Source organism: Carcharhinus amblyrhynchos, chromosome 21 (assembly GCF_965287045.1).
Source record: "Carcharhinus amblyrhynchos chromosome 21, sCarAmb.v2.hapA, whole genome shotgun sequence".
In the NCBI taxonomy this organism is placed as follows: Eukaryota; Metazoa; Chordata; class Chondrichthyes; order Carcharhiniformes; family Carcharhinidae; genus Carcharhinus; species Carcharhinus amblyrhynchos.
The window spans coordinates 657,831-676,390 of record NC_137344.1 but is presented as its reverse complement, the minus strand read 5'-3'; the positions used below and the strand labels follow the sequence as shown (position 1 = coordinate 676,390).

The following is an 18,560-nucleotide window of genomic DNA, read 5'->3' as shown; positions in this document are numbered from 1 at the left end:
AGGTTCCTTTATGTGTCTATACTCCTGATGGTTCTGCCATTTATTGTATAGCTCCCCCCTGCATTAGACATACCACAATGGTAGGGGCTACATTGGACTTGGTACTGGGTAATGAACCAGGCCAAGTGTTAGATTTGTTTTGCCGGAGAGCACTTTGGAGATAGTGACCACAATTCAGTGTCTTTCATTATTGCAATGGAGAGGGATAGGGTCACACGGCAGGGCAAGGTTTATAATTGGGGCAGGGGTAATTACGATGCAATTAGGCAAGAATCAGGGAGCATAAGATAGAACACTACAGCACAAACAGACCCTTCGGCCCACAAGTTGTGCTGATCATATCCCTACCTACCAGGCCTATCTATAACCCTCAATCCCATTAAATCCCATGTACTCATCCAGAAGTCTCGTAAAAGACCCCAACAAGTTCACCTCCACCACCTCCGACGGCAGCCGATTCCACTCACTCACCACCCTCCGAGTGAAAAACTTACCCCTAACATCTCCTCTATACCTACTCCCCAGCACCTTAAACCTGTGTCCTCTCGTAGCAACCATTTCAGCCCTGGGGAATAGATGGGAACAGAAACTGTCAGGGAAAGGCACAATGAAAAAAGTGGAGCTTGTTCAAGAAACAAAAACTGTTTTGTCCTTGATAGATATGTCCCTGTCAGGCAGGAAGAAACCACGGTTCATAAAAGAGGTTGAATGTCTTGTCAAGAGGAAAAAGGAAGCATGTGCAAGGATAAGAAAGCAAGGTTCAGCTGGGTCGCATGAGGGTTACAAGGTAGCAAGGATTGGGCTAAAAAAAGGGCTTAGACAAGCTAGGAGGGGGCATGAGAAGTCCTTGGCAGGTCAGATAAAGGAAAACCACAAATCTTTTACTCATATGTGAGAAATAAAAGAATGACCGGGGTGAGGTTAGGGCCAGTCCAGGATAGTAGTGGGAACTTGTGCATGGAGTCAAAAGAGATAGGTGAGGCGATGAATAAATACTTTTCTTCAGTGTTCACCAAAGAGAGGGACCATGTTTCTGAGAATGAGAGTATGATACAGGCTGATAGGCTGGAGGAGGTAAGTGTTCTGAGGGAAGATGTATTACTCCAAGTACACAGTACTTGGAGTACTGTGCGCAGTTCTGGTCGCCTCACTACAGGAAGGATGTGGAAGCTATTGAGAGGGTGCAGAGGAGATTTACAAGGATGTTGCCTGGATTGGGAGGCATGCCTTATGAAGATAGGTTGAGGGAGCTAGGTCTCTTCTCCCTGGAGAGACGATGGTTGAGAGGTGACCTGATAGAGGTTTATAAAATGTTGAGAGGAATAGATAGGGTGGATTCTCGGAGGCTATTTCCCAGGGCTGAAATGGTCGCTACGAGAGGACACAGGTTTACGGTGTTGGGAAGCAAGTACAGAGGAGATGTTAGGGGTAAGTTTTTCACTCAGAAGGTGGTGAGTGAGTGGAATCAGCTGTCATCGGTGGTGGTAGAGGCGAACTCGCTGGGGTCTTTTAAGAGCCTTCTGGATGAATAAATGGGATCTAATGGGATTGGGAGTCACAGATAGTTCTATGGCTTGGTAGGTATGGATGTGATCGGTGCAATTTGTGGGCCGAAGGGCCTGTTTGTGCTGTGGTGTTCTATGTATTAGCAATTTTGAAAAACTTGAGGGTCGATAAGTCCCCTGGGCCAGATGGGATACATCCTAGGATTCTTTGGGATCCTAGGGTGGGATCCTGAGTAGAGGGGGTGAAAGTGAGGGGGACATAGATGGGGACTGCAATGCACGGCATCGTGGGGCTGGGGCGGAGCAGGGTTTGAAATGCGTATACTTTAATGCGAGGAGTATTCGCAATAAAGTGGATGAACTTGCAGCGTGGATCAGTACCTGGGACTTTGATGTTGTGGCCATTTCAGAGACATGGATAGAGCAGGGTCAGGAATGGTTGTTGCAGGTCCCGGGGTTCAAATGCTTTAGTCGGAGTAGAGAAGGAGGTAGAAGGGGGGGTGGGGTAGCATTATTGGTCAAGGACTGTATCACAGTGTCAGAGAGGAAGTTTGATGAGGACTTGTCTGTTGAGGTAGTATGGGCTGAGATTAGAAATAGGAGAGGAGAGGTCACCCTGTTGGGAGTCTTTTATAGACCTCCTAAAAGTTCTAGAGAGGTTGAGGAAAGGATTGCAGAGACGATCCTGGTTAGGAGTGAAAGTAATAGGGGAATTGTTATGGGGGACTTTAACTTTACTAATATTGATTGGAATTGCTATAGCTCTAGCTCGTTAGAGGGGTCAGTTTTTGTACAAAGCGTGCAGGAGGGTTTTTTGAGTCAGTATGTAGATAAGCCAACTAGAGGTGAGGCTATATTGGATTTGGTGCTGGGAAATGAGCCAGACCAGGTGCTAGACTTGGAAGTTGGGGTGCATTTTGCTGATAGTGACCACAATTCGGTTACGTTCACCTTAGTGATGGAAAGGGATAGGCATGAACCTCAGGCCAGTAGTTTTAGCTGGGGGAAGGGTAATTATGAGGCCATTAGGAGAGAATTAGGAAGCATAGGTTGGACTAGGAGATTACAGGGACTGGGAACGTCCAAAATGTGGAGTTTTTTCAAGGAGCAGCTACTGCGAGTCTGTGACAGGTATGTCCCTGTCAGGCAAGGAGGAATTGGTAGGGCTAGGGAACCGTGGTGCACTAAAAAAGTTGATTTGTTGGTTAAAAAGAAAAAGGAGGCTTATGTTCAGATGAGACTTGAGGGCTCGGGTAGTGCACTACAAAACTTCAGATTGGCTAGGAGGGAGTTGAAGAGTGAGTTAAGAAGGGCTAAAAGAGGACATGAGAAGACTTTGGCTGATAGGATTAAGGAGAATCCTAAGGCGTTCTGTAGGTATGTCAAGAACAGAAGGTTGGTTAGGGCAAGATTAGGGCCAGTTATAGACAGCAGAGGGAAGTTATGTGTGGAACCCAGAAGAGATTGGAGAGGCATTGAACCAATATTTCTCTTCGGTGTTCACGCAGGGGGACAAGAATATAGCTGAGGAGGACACTGGGTTGCAGGGGAGTAGAATAGACAGTATTACAGTTGATAAGGAGGATGTGCTGGATATTCTTGAGGGATTGAAGATAGGTAAGTCCCCTGGTCCGGATGGGATTTACCCTAGGATTCTCTGGGAGGCAAGAGAAGTGATTGCAAAGCCTCTGGCTCTGATCTTCAGGTCGTCGTTGGCCTCTGGTATAGTACCAGAAGATTGGAGGTTAGCGAATGTTGTCCCATTGTTTAAGAAGGGGAACAGAGACTTCCCCAGGAATTACAGACCGGTGAGTCTCACTTCTGTTGTGGGCAAGGTTTTAGAAAAAATTATTAGGGATAGGATTTATAGTTATTTGGAGAGTGATGAATTGATTGGAGATAGTCAGCATGGTTTTGTAGCGGGTAGGTCGTGCCTTACTAACCTTATTGAGTTTTTTGAAAAAGTGACCAAAGAGGTGGATGGGGGTAAGGCAGTTGACGTGGTATATATGGATTTTAGTAAGGCGTTTGATAAGGTTCACCATGGTAGGCTTCTGCAGAAAATGCAGATGTATGGGATTGAGGGTAATCTAGGAAATTGGATCAGGAATTGGCTAGCAGATAGGAGACAGAGGGTGGTGGTTGATGGTAAGTATTCGTCATGGAGTTCGGTTACGAGTGGTGTGCCTCAGGGATCTGTTTTGGGGCCACTGCTGTTTGTAATTTTTATTAATGATCTGGATGAGGGTATAGTTGGGTGGATTAGTAAATTTGCTGATGACACCAAAGTCGGAGGTGTGGTAGATTGTGAGGAAGGGTGTCATAGTTTGCAGGAAGACTTGGATAGGTTGCAGAGCTGGGCCGAGAGGTGGCGGATGGAGTTTAATGCGGAGAAGTGTGAGGTAATTCACTTTGGTAGGAATAACAGATGTGTCGAGTATAGGGCTAACGGGAGGACTTTGAATAGTGTGGATGAACAGAGGGATCTAGGTGTATGTGTACATAGATCCCTGAAAGTTGGGAATCAAGTAGATAGGGTTGTTAAGAAGGCATACGGTGTCTTGGCGTTTATTGGTAGGGGGATTGAATTTAGGAGTCGCAGCGTCATGTTGCAACTGTACACAACTCTGGTGTGGCCGCACTTGGAGTACTGTGTGCAGTTCTGGTCCCCACATTACAGGAAGGATGTGGAGGCTTTGGAGAGGGTGCAGAGGGGGTTTACCAGGATGTTGCCTGGTATGGAGGGGAGGTCCTATGAGGAGAGACTGAGGGATTTGGGGTTGTTTTCGCTGGAAAGAAGGCGGCTAAGAGGGGACCTTATCGAAACATATAAGATGATTAGAGGTTTAGATAGGGTGGACAGTGATAGCCTTTTTCCTCGGATGGAGAAAGCTAGCACGAGGGGGCATGGCTTTAAATTAAGGGGGGGTAGTTATAGGACGGATGTCAGGGGTAGGTTCTTTACCCAGAGGGTGGTGAGGGATTGGAATGCCCTGCCTGCTGCGGTTGTAAATGCTCCTAGTTTGGGGGCGTTTAAGAGATCCGTGGATAGGTTTATGGACGAAAAGGGATTGGTTTAGGTTAGTGGGTCATTGTTTTTTAACTGGTCGGCGCAACATCGTGGGCCGAAGGGCCTGTTCTGCGCTGTAATGTTCTACGTTCTTTGGGAGGGAAGGGATGAGATTGCAGAACCTTTGGCTTTGATCTTTAGGTCCTCACTGCGCACGTGAACTGTGCCAGAGGACTGGAGAGTGGCGAATTTTGTTCCTCTGTTCAAGAACAAATAGAAATGACCCTGGTAATTATAGGCCTGTTTGTCTTACTTCAGTGGTCGGTAAGTTAATAGAAAAGGTCCTGAGGGATAGGATTTATGACCATTTGGAAGGATGCAACTTAATCTGGGATAGTCAGCACCGATTTGTAAAGGTTAAGTCTTGCCTCACAAACTTGACTGAATTCTTTGAGGTAACTAAGCGTGTAGATGAAGGTAGGGCAGTTGATGTTGTATACATGGATTTTAGTAAGGCGGTTGATAAGGTCCCCCACGGTAGACTCATGAAGAAAGTAAGGAGGTGTGGGATAGAGGGAAATTTGGCTGATAGATAAGTAATTGGCTGTATCATAGAAGACAGAGGGTGGTGGTGGATGGAAAATTTTCAAACTGGAGACCAGTTACCAGTGGTGTACCACAGGGATCAGTGCTGGGTCCTCTGCTATTTGTGATTTTTATCAGTGACTTGGAGGAGGGGGCTGAAGTAGATCTGCTGATGATACCAAGTTTGGTGGGGTAGTGGATGAGGTGGAGGGCTCTTGTAGGCTGCAAAGAGACATTGATAGGATGCAGAGCTGGGCTGAAAAGTGGCAGATGGAGTTTAACCCTGATAAGTGCGAGGTGATTCATTTTGTTAGGACAAACTTGAATGCGGATTACAGGGTAAACGGCAGGGTTCTGAGGAATGTGGAGGAACAGAGAGATCTTGGAGTTCATATCCACAGATCTCTGAAGGTTGCCACTCAAGTGGATAGAGTCGTGAAGAAAGCCTATAGTGTGTTAGGATTTATTAACGGGGGTTTGAGTTTAAGAGCCGTGGGGTTATGCTGCAACTACGCAGGACCTTGGTGAGACCACATTTGGAATAGTGTGCGCAGTTCTGGTCACCTCACTATAAGGAGGATATGGAAGCATTGGAGAGAGTGCAGAGATTTACCAGAAAGCTGCCTGGTTTGGAGGGTAGGTCTTATGAGGAGAGGTTGAGGGAGCTGGGATTTTTCTCTTTAGAGCAGAGGAGGAGGAGGAGGAGAGGTGACTTAGAGGTTTATAAGATGATGAGAGGGATAGATAGAGTGGGCATTCAGAGACTATTTCCTTGGGTGGATGTAGCTGCTACTAGGGGGCATAACTATAAGGTTCATAGCGGGAGATATAGGAGGGATGTCGGAGGTAGATTCTTCACTCAGTGTGGTTGGGGTGTGGAATACACTGCCTGCTGAGATAGTGGAGTCAGACACTTTAGGAACTTTCAAGCTGTTATTGGATAGACACGTGGAACACACCAGAATGACAGGGAGTGGGATAGCTTGATCTTGGTTTCAGACAAAGCTTGGCATAACATCGAGGGCCAAGGGCCTGTACTATGTTCAAAATGCATCACTTTGCATTTACAGGCAGCACGGTGGCACAGTGGTTAGCACTGCTGCTTCACAGCTCCAGGGACCTGGGTTCGATTCCTGGCTCGGGTCACTGTCTCTGTGGAGTTTGCACATTCCCCTTGTGTCTGCGTGGGTTTCCTCCGGGCACTCCAGTTTCCTCCCACCGTCCAAAGATGTGCGAGTTAGGCTGATTGGCCATGCTAAGAAATTGGCCCTTAGTATGCAGGGATGCGTAGGTTCGAGGGATTAGTAGGTATAATATGGAGAGATATGGGGGTAAGGCCTGGGTTGGTTTGTGTTTGGGCCTCTTTCTGCGCTGTAGGGTTCTATGATTTACCTGGATTAAATTCCATCTGCCTTTCTCCACCCAATTTTCCAGCCTATCTATATCCTGCTGTATTCTCTGACGATGTTCATCATAATCCGCAACTCCAGCAATCTTTGCGTCTTCCGCAAACTTACTAATCAGAGCAGCAACATCATCTTCCAAATCATTTATATATATATATCACACAAACAGCAGAGGTCCCAGTACACAGCCATTATCAAATGCTTTACTAAAGTCCACGTAGACAACATCCACAGCCCTTTCCTCGTCAATCATTTTTGTCACCTCCTCAAAAAAAAAATCAAATTTGAGAGGCACGACTTCCCTCAAACAAAACTATGTTGTCTATCGCTAATGAGACTATTCACTTCTACACTGTTCCATGACCTTCCTGCCTGTGGGACAGGACATAGCTCATGGTGTTGTCAGAGACACGATCTGACAGCTACGATTCTGAGATAATGGCTACGTCAGGCCGTTGCTCGATTCATCTGTGGGACAGCTCTCCCAATTTTTGCGCAAGCACCTAGCTGTTAGGAGATTTCCAGTGCCTGGGTCAATGCAAAGTTGGTCTGTGTGGTTTACTTCCTCTTTGCAGGCTGGTAAAAACAACTGAGTGGCTTGGTAGGCCATTTTAGAATACTTGAATTCAATCCCCCCGCCCCAGAGCTTTTGCCTTTTGAATTGCTACCCCAGTGACATTGCCACCATCTCCCCTTAGAATACAAAAAGTAGCTTTGTACTCACCTAGATACTACTCACTGGCCACACAGGTATAATAGGGCTAGAAGCCTGAATGGTCTTGACAAGGTGGACATTCTCTTGTGGATGAATCCAGAGCTAGACAGCAGAGTTTTGAAATTAGGGATCACTCTTGCTGGACAGAGGTGAGGAGAATTTTTTCTCTAAGGGTCGTGAGACATTGGAACACTCTGCCTCAGGTGCTGGTGGAAGCAGAGTAACTGAATGTTTTTTAAGGCAGAGGTAGATTGACCTTTATGATCTTATTGAATGGTAGAGTAGGCTAGAGAGGCTCATGAGGAAACTTTTGCTTCTAGTTTGTATGTAGCTCAAAACAGCAATGTTGGGGACTTTACAACTCCAAACAATATATTTAGCTTCAATGAACAGTGTGTGTTACATTTTACAAGAGTTGATTATTTTATTTGCAGTGTGTCTTGCCAATATGGTCAACTATATGCTGTTTCCACATACTTCACACACTTTATTTTCATATTACTGAGCAGTACTGTTGCTTGTAATCTGTAAGTAGTCAATAAAAATGAAGCAAGATGTGGAAATCCTTGTCCAGTGAAATCTTTAAGGCCAATTTAATCGTAAAGTCTTATATTACACTCGTATAAGGCAACTGAAAATAAATCTTTAAAAAGCACTCACAGGAACAAACTCTATACGAATAGGAAGCAACCAAGCATTCAGAACTTAATTCAAGCCCACAGCTGTAGACATTTAAATTTGGATTAAATACTGTATACATCTCAAGCTACAAATTTAGGTTTAATGTTATTGGAAGGAACATTTATTCATGTAATTTTTTACATCTCTCATGGCGTCAGTTTGCAGCCATTCTAAGGCCAGGGATGCAGTTTATCATATGTATCATGCTTTAAAATGCTCAGGCTGGGACTTCTCTCCACCTCACATGATTTTCATTCATCTTACTCCACTCCAAATACAAAAAGCTAGCAGCCTTGATTTGCTCATGATCCTTTTGCTTTAATATTACACAATTATCAAAAGTCTAGAAAACTTTGTAAACCTGTAGGATAGATGCAGTGTTCATCTCTCCTCTCTCCGCTCTGGAATTCCAGACTCAATTAAGGTTGCCTTATACTGCTGGAGGCAGCCACAGATGCTTTTTACAAACCCTTTGGAGAGGGGAAACAATGGGAAGCCTATGTCAGGGTAACCACGCTTCTCAGGGAGAAAGCTCCTATAGCTCTTTCGCCTTCTTTTCGGCTTGACAATAGCTTGCGATGATCCTTTCTGCTCCAAAGTTAGAGAACAGGTTTCAGCCAGTAGTTCACTAGAATCAGTCTCGAGGCAGATATTTTCTTCTGAACCAGCTTCTGCTAACAACTTCTGCGACACATTGCTCACATGATCTTCAGAATTCACTCCAAGCTCTTTAGTGGCCTGAACAGATTCAGCAACCAAGAGAGACTCTGCCTGACTGTCTGCTGCATCAGTGGAGATCTGAATAGGTTCATCTTCAGCACTATTGTTAAGTTCAATACTTCTTTGGATCATTTCATTAATTTCCAGCCAAGACTCCATTCTGTACACAAGTCGCCACCCATTCGCGTAGAAATGCTCTTTTATTTCTTGTTCAAATATTTCCACAGGTTTCTGAATGAGCTGAGTCATAGATTGCACCAGTTTTATAAGAGCCATCTCGTTGTAACAGCGACTGTTCTCATAGCCCTCCTGAAGGCCACGATCACTGTCGAAACCAGCTTCATTGTAATAAGGCTCATTTACCAGGATCAGTCCTGTAAAAATCAGTGAGTATTCAGGATTAAATTCAGACAGTGAAAAGAAAATCCAAACAATAAAAGATGATCCACATTTATACATTTATAATGTGTTATTCGATGAAGTATTTAAGTTTCTAACATCAACTTATGAAACATTCAGCAGAATTAACAGCAGAAAAAAAATGACTGATCTTTATCAATATATTTCTCAAGTTCTGTGGCAGAAATAGACAGTTTACATCTTGGTTATGTAGTTGATCCACCTCAATTTCTGCTCCAAAAGCTTTTATCCGTATTCTTTCCAGAGATGTGGATGTTGCTGGCATGGTCAACATTTTCTGCCCATCCCTAATTTCCTTGAACTCAGTGTCTCACTCGGCCATTTCAGAGGGCAGTTAAAAGTCAACTGCATCGCTGTGGCTCTGGAGTTACACGTAGGCCACACCAGGGTAAGGATGGCAGATTTCCTTCACTGAAGACCCTTAGTGACCCAGACAGGTTTTTAACAACAATCCATAATAGTCTCAATAATGATGACCATGAAACTAACATTTTATATTCCAGATTTATTGAATTCAAGTTCCACTGTCATGATGCAATTCAAACCCAAGAGGTACAGCATCAGGTGTCATTTAATATCAATATCTCCCTTCACATTTACATATATAACAGTTCTTTAAAAACAGGGAGATAATCCCTTATACTCATTGTGGTAAGACAGTTACAGAAACAGACTATCCAACTCCGAGCTGTTTTGCCTTTCAATGAAATCATTAATCATTGATATCACAATTTCATCCACCCACCTATCCTTTAGGGAAGGAAATCTGCCATCCTTATCTGGTCTGGCCTACATGTGACTACAGGCCCACAGCAATGTGGTCAATTCTGAAACGGCCAAGTGAGACACTGTTGTATTCAACCGCTACAAATGGAAGGTGGACCACCTGGCATCGACCCAAGCATGGGAAATGATAACGGCAAACCCAGCCCTGTCGATGCTGCAAAATCCTCCCTACTAACAAAATTGGGAAAGCTGTCTCAGACTAGTCAAGCAACAGCCTGACACGGAAACATAGAAAACAGGAGCGGGAGGCCATTTGGCTTCCCCCAGATTTGCCAGGCCAAATCCCCTTAAACCTACACATCCTGTTTCACTAAGGGACAATTTGTCATGGCCTAATACCCCTAACCTATACAGACTGGGACACTAAGGTGCAACTTAGCATGGCCAATCCAACTAACCTATACATCTTTGGACTATCAGAAGAAACTGGAACACTGAGGAAACACATGCAGACATGGGAAGAATGTGCAAACTCCATGGGCATCAGAGACTGGAACTGAACCCAGGTCCCTGGCACTGAAGCAGCAGTGCTCACCATTCTGCCACTGTGCCGCCCCAGTAGTTCTGTGTTGCAGCTTGACACATCATTCACTTCATTGTTTAAGTGTGCCTGGTGCTGCTCCTGGCATGCCGTCAGCACTCTTCACTGAACCAGGGTTGATATCCTGGCTTGGTGGTGATGGTAGATTGGGGGATTTGCAGGGCCGAGGTTCCAGATTGTGGCTGAGTAAAATCTGATGTTGCTGATGCCCCACAGTGCCTCATGGATGCTCAGTTTTGAGTTTAGTGTAGGCCTGACCAGGTAAAGATATCAGATTTCCTTCTGTAAAGGACATTAATGAACTAGACAAGTTTTTCCGACAATGGCTTCATCATCAGTAGATTCTTAATTTCATTTAATTTCTAATCCAATCTTGTCCATGCTGAACCAAAGACACCCAGGTGCTCTTTCTAATTTCACCTTCCTGCACCTGGCCCATAGTCCTCTAGCGCAGAGCACCTAAGGTGCAGATTCAGGTACTTTTTAAAAGAGTTTAGGGTCTCTGCCTCCATCACCAACTCAGGCAGCGAATTTCAGACACCCATCACCTTCTGCAAGAAAAATTGTTCATGTCATCAATCTATGTTCCCTGGTTCTGGAGTTCTCCACCAAGGGAAACAATTTCATCCTGTCCACTCTATCACTTCCCCTCAATTTTGTACACCTCTTGAATCGTTCAGAATGCCTTCAATTCTGGACGAATCACCATGTATTGGAAGATAGCAAACAAACGCAATTATTCAAGATGGGGAGAGAAAAAACAGGGAATTATTTGCCAGCCGATAGGAAAAAAGCTAAAATCCATTACAGACATTATACTTGGGTACTTGGAAATCACAAACCAATTCAAGTGTGTTAATATTTTTGAGGGGGAGAAATCAAATCGACAAAGCTAATGCTTTTTGTTTTCAGATGTCATTGGCAGGGTGCATAAGGGATTAACCAATAAATTTAGTTTATTTGGGTTTTCAGAAGGCAGTCAATTAGATGTCACACAAGATTGATGCACAATGTTAAGGGCAATATTAGCATGGAATGAAGTTAGGTTAATAGACGGAATCAGAAATGAGTAATTTTTAGGATTAGTGTTTGTGCATCAGCTATTTAAAATGCACATCAAGAATCATATATCCAAATTGCTGACAATGCAGGCTGGGAAAGGAGATTGCAAGAAAGATGAAAAAAGTCTGCAATGGAATGCGGATCACAGAACTGTTACAGCTCAGGAGACCTACTGGTCCATCCTGACTGAGCCACTTCTCCATAGGAGGAATATACTTACTGACACACCCGTGCCTTCTCCCTGTAACCCGGCACTTTCTTCCTCTTCACATCACAGTCTAATTTCCTGCAGAAAGCCTCAATTGAACCTGTCTCCACCACATCCTCAAACACTGCGTTCCAGATCCTAACTACTGGTTGCATGCAAAGGATTTTCCTCATACTATCTTTGCTTCTTTTGCTAATCACTTTAAACCTATATCTTCTTGTTCTCAATCCTTCCAGCAATGGCAAGTTTCTCACTATCTACTTTGTCCTGACCCTTTTTGATTTTGAATACCTTGATCAAATGTCCTTTCAACCTTCTCTTCTCCGAGGAGAATAATCCCAACTCTTCCAATGAATCTATGTAGTTGAAGTTCTTAATCCTTGGGACCGTTCTCATGAATCTTTTCTGTTCTTGCTGTAATGCATTCACATCCTTCCTAAAGTGTGGCACCCAGAACTGGATGCAATATTCCAGTTGGAACTAATCCAATGTTCAGTACCAATTCAGCATAACCGTCTTGCTTTGTAGTCTATGCCCCTACAAAGTACCAGGCACTGAAGTTCTCTCTAGAGAACGTCTACCATCAGTCTACACACTGCTGATGACAGCACAGACCCAGTGGGCAGGTCATGTCATCCATATGCCGAGTGCATACCCAAGCAGCTCTTTTTTGGGGAACTCTCTGCTGGAAGACGCTCGCATGGAGGGCAGAAGGAACATTACAAAGACACACTCGAAGTTGCTAGACACAGACATAACCACCTGGGAAACGCTGGCACAAAACAGCCCTACCTGGCGCTGCCTTATCCACAAGGGCTGTCAAGCTTACAAAGCCAGGTGCAATGCTGAAGCACAACTTAAGCGTGAGCTGCGTAAGTCCAGGGCCACCAGCACAACAACTACATTGCCTACACAAGTCTGCCCAAATGTGCCAGGACATTCCGTGCCCGAATTGGCCTGATCAGTCATCTTTGGACACACCGCAACAAGCCTCAAAATGACTAGTGTCGAGGTCCTCATCGACAATGACGGACGAACAACATGTCCCTATGAAGTCTATGATGCGGTCTACTTTATTAACTGCACTCTCAAACTGTCCTGCCACCTTTGATGGTTTATATACGTACAAACCTAGATCCCTCTGCTCCTGCACTAGAAATCATACAGCACAAAAGAGGCCTTTTGGCCCATCAAGACTGCACCAACACAGTAGAAACACCTGAACTCCCACCTAATCTCATCTGCCGGCACTTGGCCCATAGCCCTGAATGTCATGACGTGCCAAGTGCTATTCCAGGTACTTTTTAAAGTATGTGAGGCAATCCCCAATCACGTTCCCAGGCAGCACATTTCAGACCGTCACCACCCTCTGGATAAAAAAAAAATCCCTTACATCTCCCTACCTTTAGGATGGTACCATTTAATATTATCTCTTCATATGCTTCCCACCAAAATAAACCAATCCACATTTCTACAAATTGAATTTCACCTTCCACTCATCTGCCTGATATGTCTACGCTCTTTTGAAGTTCTATACCACCTTCCTCTGACTTCACAATACTTCCAAGTTTTTTATTCACAAATTTCAAGATCATGTCCTGTACATCATTGTCTAGATCATTAATATATAAAGGAAAGTGAGGGTCACAACACCAATGCCTGGGGAACACCACTATAAACTTTCCTCCAGTCTGAAAAACATCCATTAGCCACTATGCTGTACTTATCACTCATCATGCTGCTACTGTGCCTTTTACTCCTTGAGCTCTAACTTTGCTCGGAGATCTGTTGCGCAGGTTTTTGTGACGCCTTTTAGTAGTCTACGAGCATCACATCAACTGCACTGCCCTCAGCAAGATGTGGAGATTTCAGTGTTGGACTGGAGTAAACACAGTAAGAAGTCTCACAACACCAGGTTGAAGTCCAACAGGTTTATTTGGTAGTAAGCGCCACTAGCTTTCGGAACGCTGTTTCTTCGTCAGGTGAATGGAGAGTTCTGATTGGAAAGAGGGCATATAAAGGCACACACAGTTTACAGAATACTGATTAGAATGCGAGGCTTTGCAGCTAATCTGCTATTCAGGTCTTAAAGGTGCAGACGTGAGTGGAGATAGCATTAAGCACAGGTTAAAGGGATGCGTATTGTCTCCAGACAGGACAGTGAGATGTTGCAAGTTCAGGCAAGTCATGGGGGTTACAGATAGTATGACATGAACCCAAGATTCCGATTGAGGCCGCCCTCACGTGTGCTATCAGTTTTTGCTCAGTGACTCTGAACTGTCATATGTCGTGAAGGCTGCCTTGGAGAACGTCTACCCAAAGATCTTGTCTGGTAACTGTTGAGTGGTGTTCACTCATCCATTGTCATAGCGTCTGCATGGTTTCCCAAATGTACCATGCCTCGGGACATCCTTTCCTGCAGCGTACCAGGTAGACAATGTTGACCGAGTTGCAAGAGTATATGTTATGTACCTGGTGGATGGTGTTCTCACGTGAGATGATGGCACCTGTGTCGATGATCCGGCATGTCTTGCAGAGGTTGCTGTGGCAGGCTTTGTGATGTTGTGGTTACTGTTCTCCTGAAGGCTGGGTAGTTTGCTGCGAACAATGGTCTGTTTGAGGTTGTGCTGTTGTTTGAAGGCAAGAAGAGGGGGTGTGGGGGGATTTCATCTTCATCAATGACATGTTGAAGACTCCAGAGAAGATATTGTAGCTTCTCTGCTCCAGGGAAGTACTGGATGACGAAGGGTACTCTGTCTACCGTGTTTGTCTTCTGAGGAGGTTGGTGCAGTTTTTTGCTGTGGCACGTTGGAACTGTCAATCGATGAGTCGAGTGCCATATCCTGTTCTTATGAGGGCGTCTTTCAGCGTCTGGAGGTGTCTATTGCGATCCTCCTCATCTGAGCAGATCCTGTGTTTACAGAAGGTTTGTCCTTCTGTGTTTACAGAAGGTTTGCTGATGACACCAAAGTTGGAGGTGTGGTAGATTGTGACGAAGGGTGTCATAGTCTGCAGGGAGACTTAGATAGGTTGCAGAGCTGGGCCGAGAGGTGGCGGATGGAATTTAATGCGGAGAAGTGTGAGGTAATTCACTTTGGTAGGAGCAACAGATGTGTCGAGTATAGGGCTAACGGGAGGACTTTGAATAGTGTGGATGAACAGAGGGATCTAGGTGTATGTGTACATAGATCCCTGAAAGTTGGGAATCAAGTAGATAAGGTTGTTAAGAAGGCGTACGGTGTCTTGGCGTTTATTGGTAGGGGGATTGAATTTAGGAGTCGCAGCGTCATGTTGCAACTGTACACTACTCTAGTGCGGCCGCACTTGGAGTACTGTGTGCAGTTCTGGTCCCCGCATTACAAGAAGGATGTGGAGGCGTTGGAGAGGGTGCAGAGGAGGTTTACTAGGATGTTGCCTGGTATGGTGGGGAGGTCCTATGAGGAGAGACTGAGGGATTTAGGGTTGTTTTCGTTGGAAAGGCGGCGGCTAAGAGGGGATCTTATTGAAACATATAAGATGATTAGAGGTTTAGATAGGGTGGATAGTGATAGCCTTTTTCCTCGGATGGAGAAAGCTAGCACGAGGGGGCATGGCTTTAAATTGAGGGGGGGTAGCTACAGGACGGATGTCAGGGGTAGGTTCTTTACCCAGCGGGTGGTGAGGGATTGGAATGCCCTGCCTGCTGCAGTTGTAAATGCGTCTAGTTTGGGGGCGTTTAAGAGATCTCTGGATAGGTTTATGGACGAAAAGGGATTGGTATAGGCTAGTGGGTCATTGTTTTTGTAACTGGTCGGCGCAACATCGTGGGCCGAAGGGCCTGTTCTGCGCTGTAATGTTCTATGTTCTATAGGGGATGGCTTCTTTAACATGTTTAGGGTGGAAGCTGGAGAAGTGGAGCATCATGAGGTTATCTGTGGGCTTGCGATAGTGAGGTGCTGAGGCGACCGTCCTTAATGGAGATGTGTGTGTCCAAGAATGCAATCGCTTCCGGAGAATTGGCTATGGTGGGTCTGATAGTGGGATGGAACTTGTTGATGTCATCATATAGTTATTTCAGTGATTGTTCACCATGAGTCCAAAATGTCATCGATGTATCTAGCGTATAGCATTGGTCGAAGGAGTTTTGTTCAAGCCAGGTACACGGCACATACTCTTGCAACTCGGCCAACGTCGTCTACCTGATACACTGCAATAGTACATTGGCGAGACCATGCAGACGCTATGACAATGGATGAATGAACACCGCTTGACAATCACCAGGCAAGACTGTTTCTTCCTGTTGGCAAACACTTCAGCAGTCATGGGCATTCGGCATCTGATCTTCGGGTAACCGTTCTCCAAGGCGGCCTTCACGACATACAATAGCGCAGGAGCTGAGCAGAAACTGATAGCCAAGCTCCGCACACGAGGACGGCCTCAACCGGGATCTTGGGTTCATGTCACACTATCTGTAACCCACATGACTTGCCTGAACTTGCAACATCTCACTGTCCTGTCCTGTCTGGGGACAGCACACAGCAATAAGCACAGCTTAAAGAGATGTCTCCACTCACACTGTCTGCAGCTTTAAGGCTTGAATAGCAGATTAGCTGCAAAGACTCGCATTCTAATCAGTATTCTGTAAACTGTGTGTGCTTTTATATGCCTTGTTTGCAATCAGAACTCTCCATTCACCTGACGAAGGAGCAGCGTTCCGAAAGCTAGTGGTGTTTACTACCAAATAACCCTGTTGGACTTTAACCTAGTGTTGTGAGACTTCTTACTGTGTTTGCCCTCATCAACCCAGTCACCTCCTCAAAAAACTCCAAGTTAATAAATAATTTGCCTTCAACAAATCTGTCTTTGTTTTTTCTGGATTAAGCCGCATTTGCTCTAATGACCAGAAACATTGCCCGGCATTATCATTTCCAAAAGTTTCCTCATCAGTGGTTAAACTGACTGGCCTGTAGTGACAGGGTTTATCTTTACACTGTTTCAACAAGGATATCAGCATTTACAAATTTCAATCCTCTGGCACCACGCAAGTCTAAGGAAAATTAGACAATAATGGCCAGTGCCTCTGCAGTTTCCACTTTCACTTCCCTCAGTATTCTTGGATGTATCCCATTTGATCCTTAACGATTCAAGTGCAGGCAGGCTATAAGAACATAAGAAATAGGAGCAGGAGTAGGCCATCTAGCCCTTCGAGCCTGCCCCGCCATTCAATAAGATCATGGCTGATCTGTCGTGGCTCAGTTCCACATTCCCGCCCTCTCCCCATAACCCTTAATCCCCTCGCTTATCAAAAACCCATCAACCCGTGTCTTAAAAATATTTAGCGAGGTAGCCTCCACCACTTCAACGGGCAGAGAATTCCAGAGATTCACCACCCTTTGAGTGAAGAAGTTCCTCCTCAACTCCGTTCTAAACCGCCCCCCCTTTATCTTGAGGCTGTGCCCCCTAGTCCTACTGTCCTTTCTGAGCAGGAAGAGTCTCTCGACCTCTATCCTATCCATCCCATTCATCATCTTATATGTCTCAATGAGATCTCCCCTCATTCTTCTAAACTCTAACGAGTACAAGCCTAGTTTATTCAGCCTCTCCTCATAGCTCAACCCCCTCAACTCCGGTATCAGCCTAGTAAACCTCCTCTGCACTCCCTCCAAGGCCAAAATATCCTTGCGTAAGTACGGCGACCAAAACTGCACACAGTACTCCAGCTGCTATCCAATACCTCCTCTTACCAATTTTCAACCCTCCTTGTGACTAAAGTAACTCTTCTTTCACCATGAACTGTGCAGCATCTTGTTCCCTGGTAAAGACTTCAATTAAATATTCATTGAATACTTCAGACATGTGCTCTACATTTGCGTTTGATAAGGTTCACCATGGAAGGCTTCTGCAGAAAATGCAGATGTATGGGATTGAGGGTGATTTAGGTAATTGGATCAGGAATTGGCTAGTAGATAGGAGACAGAGGGTGATGGTTGATGGTAAGTACTCGTCATGGAGTTCAGTTACAAGTGGTGTGCCTCAGGGATCTGTTTTGGGGCCACTGCTGTTTGTAATTTTTATAAATGATCTGGATGAGGGTATAGTTGGGTGGATTAGTAAATTTGCTGATGACACCAAAGTCAGAGGTGTGGTAGATAGCGAGGAAGGGTGTCATAGTTTACAGGGAGACTTGGACAAGTTGCAGAGCTGGGCCGAGAGGTGGCGGATGGAGTTTAATGCGGAAAAGTGTGAGGTAATTCACTTTGGCAGGAGTAACAGATGTGTAGAGTATAGGGCTAACGGTAGGACTCTGAATAGTGTGGATGAACAGAGGGATCTAGCTGTATGTGTACATAGATCCCTGAAAGTTGGGAATCAAGTAGATAGGGTCGTTAGGAAGGCATACGGTGTCTTGGCGTTTATTGGTAGGGGGATTGAATTTAGGAGCCGCAGCGTTATGTTGCAACTGTACAAAACTCTGGTGTGGCTGCACTTGGAGTACTGTGTGCAGTTCTGGTCCCCACATTATAGGAAGGATGTGGAGGCTTTGGAGAGGGTGCAGAGGAGGTTTACCAGGATGTTGCCTGGTATGGAGGGGAGATCCTATGAGGAGAGACTGAGGGATTTGAGGTTGTTTTCGTTAGAAAGAAGGCGGCTAAGAGGGGACCTTATTGAAACATATAAGATGATTAGAGGTTTAGATAGGGTGGACAGTGATAGCCTTTTTCCTCGGATGGAGAAAGCTAGCACGAAGGGGCATAGCTTTAAATTAAGGGGTGGTAGTTATAGGACGGACGTCAGGGGTAGGTTCTTTACCCACAGGGTGGCGAGGGATTGGAATGCCCTGCCTGCTGCAGTTGTAAATGCGCCTAGTTTGGGGGCGTTTAAGAGATCCATGGATAGGTTTATGGATGGAAAGGTATTGGTTTAGGTTAGAGGGTCATTGCT

General features: G+C 45.2%; 1 protein-coding gene across 1 annotated transcript in view; it reads right to left on the bottom strand.

Moving 5' to 3' along the window:
• Positions 1-7,758: 7,758 nt before the first annotated feature.
• ube2o (ubiquitin-conjugating enzyme E2O) overlaps positions 7,759-18,560 on the bottom strand; it is a 192,987-nt gene continuing 182,185 nt past the window's right edge. Inside the window, exon 18 of the mRNA XM_080209242.1 lies at positions 7,759-8,996. Within this exon, the coding sequence (XP_080065368.1) occupies positions 8,284-8,996 (713 nt within the window). The 3' untranslated portion in view covers positions 7,759-8,283. The remainder of the gene's footprint in view (positions 8,997-18,560) is intronic.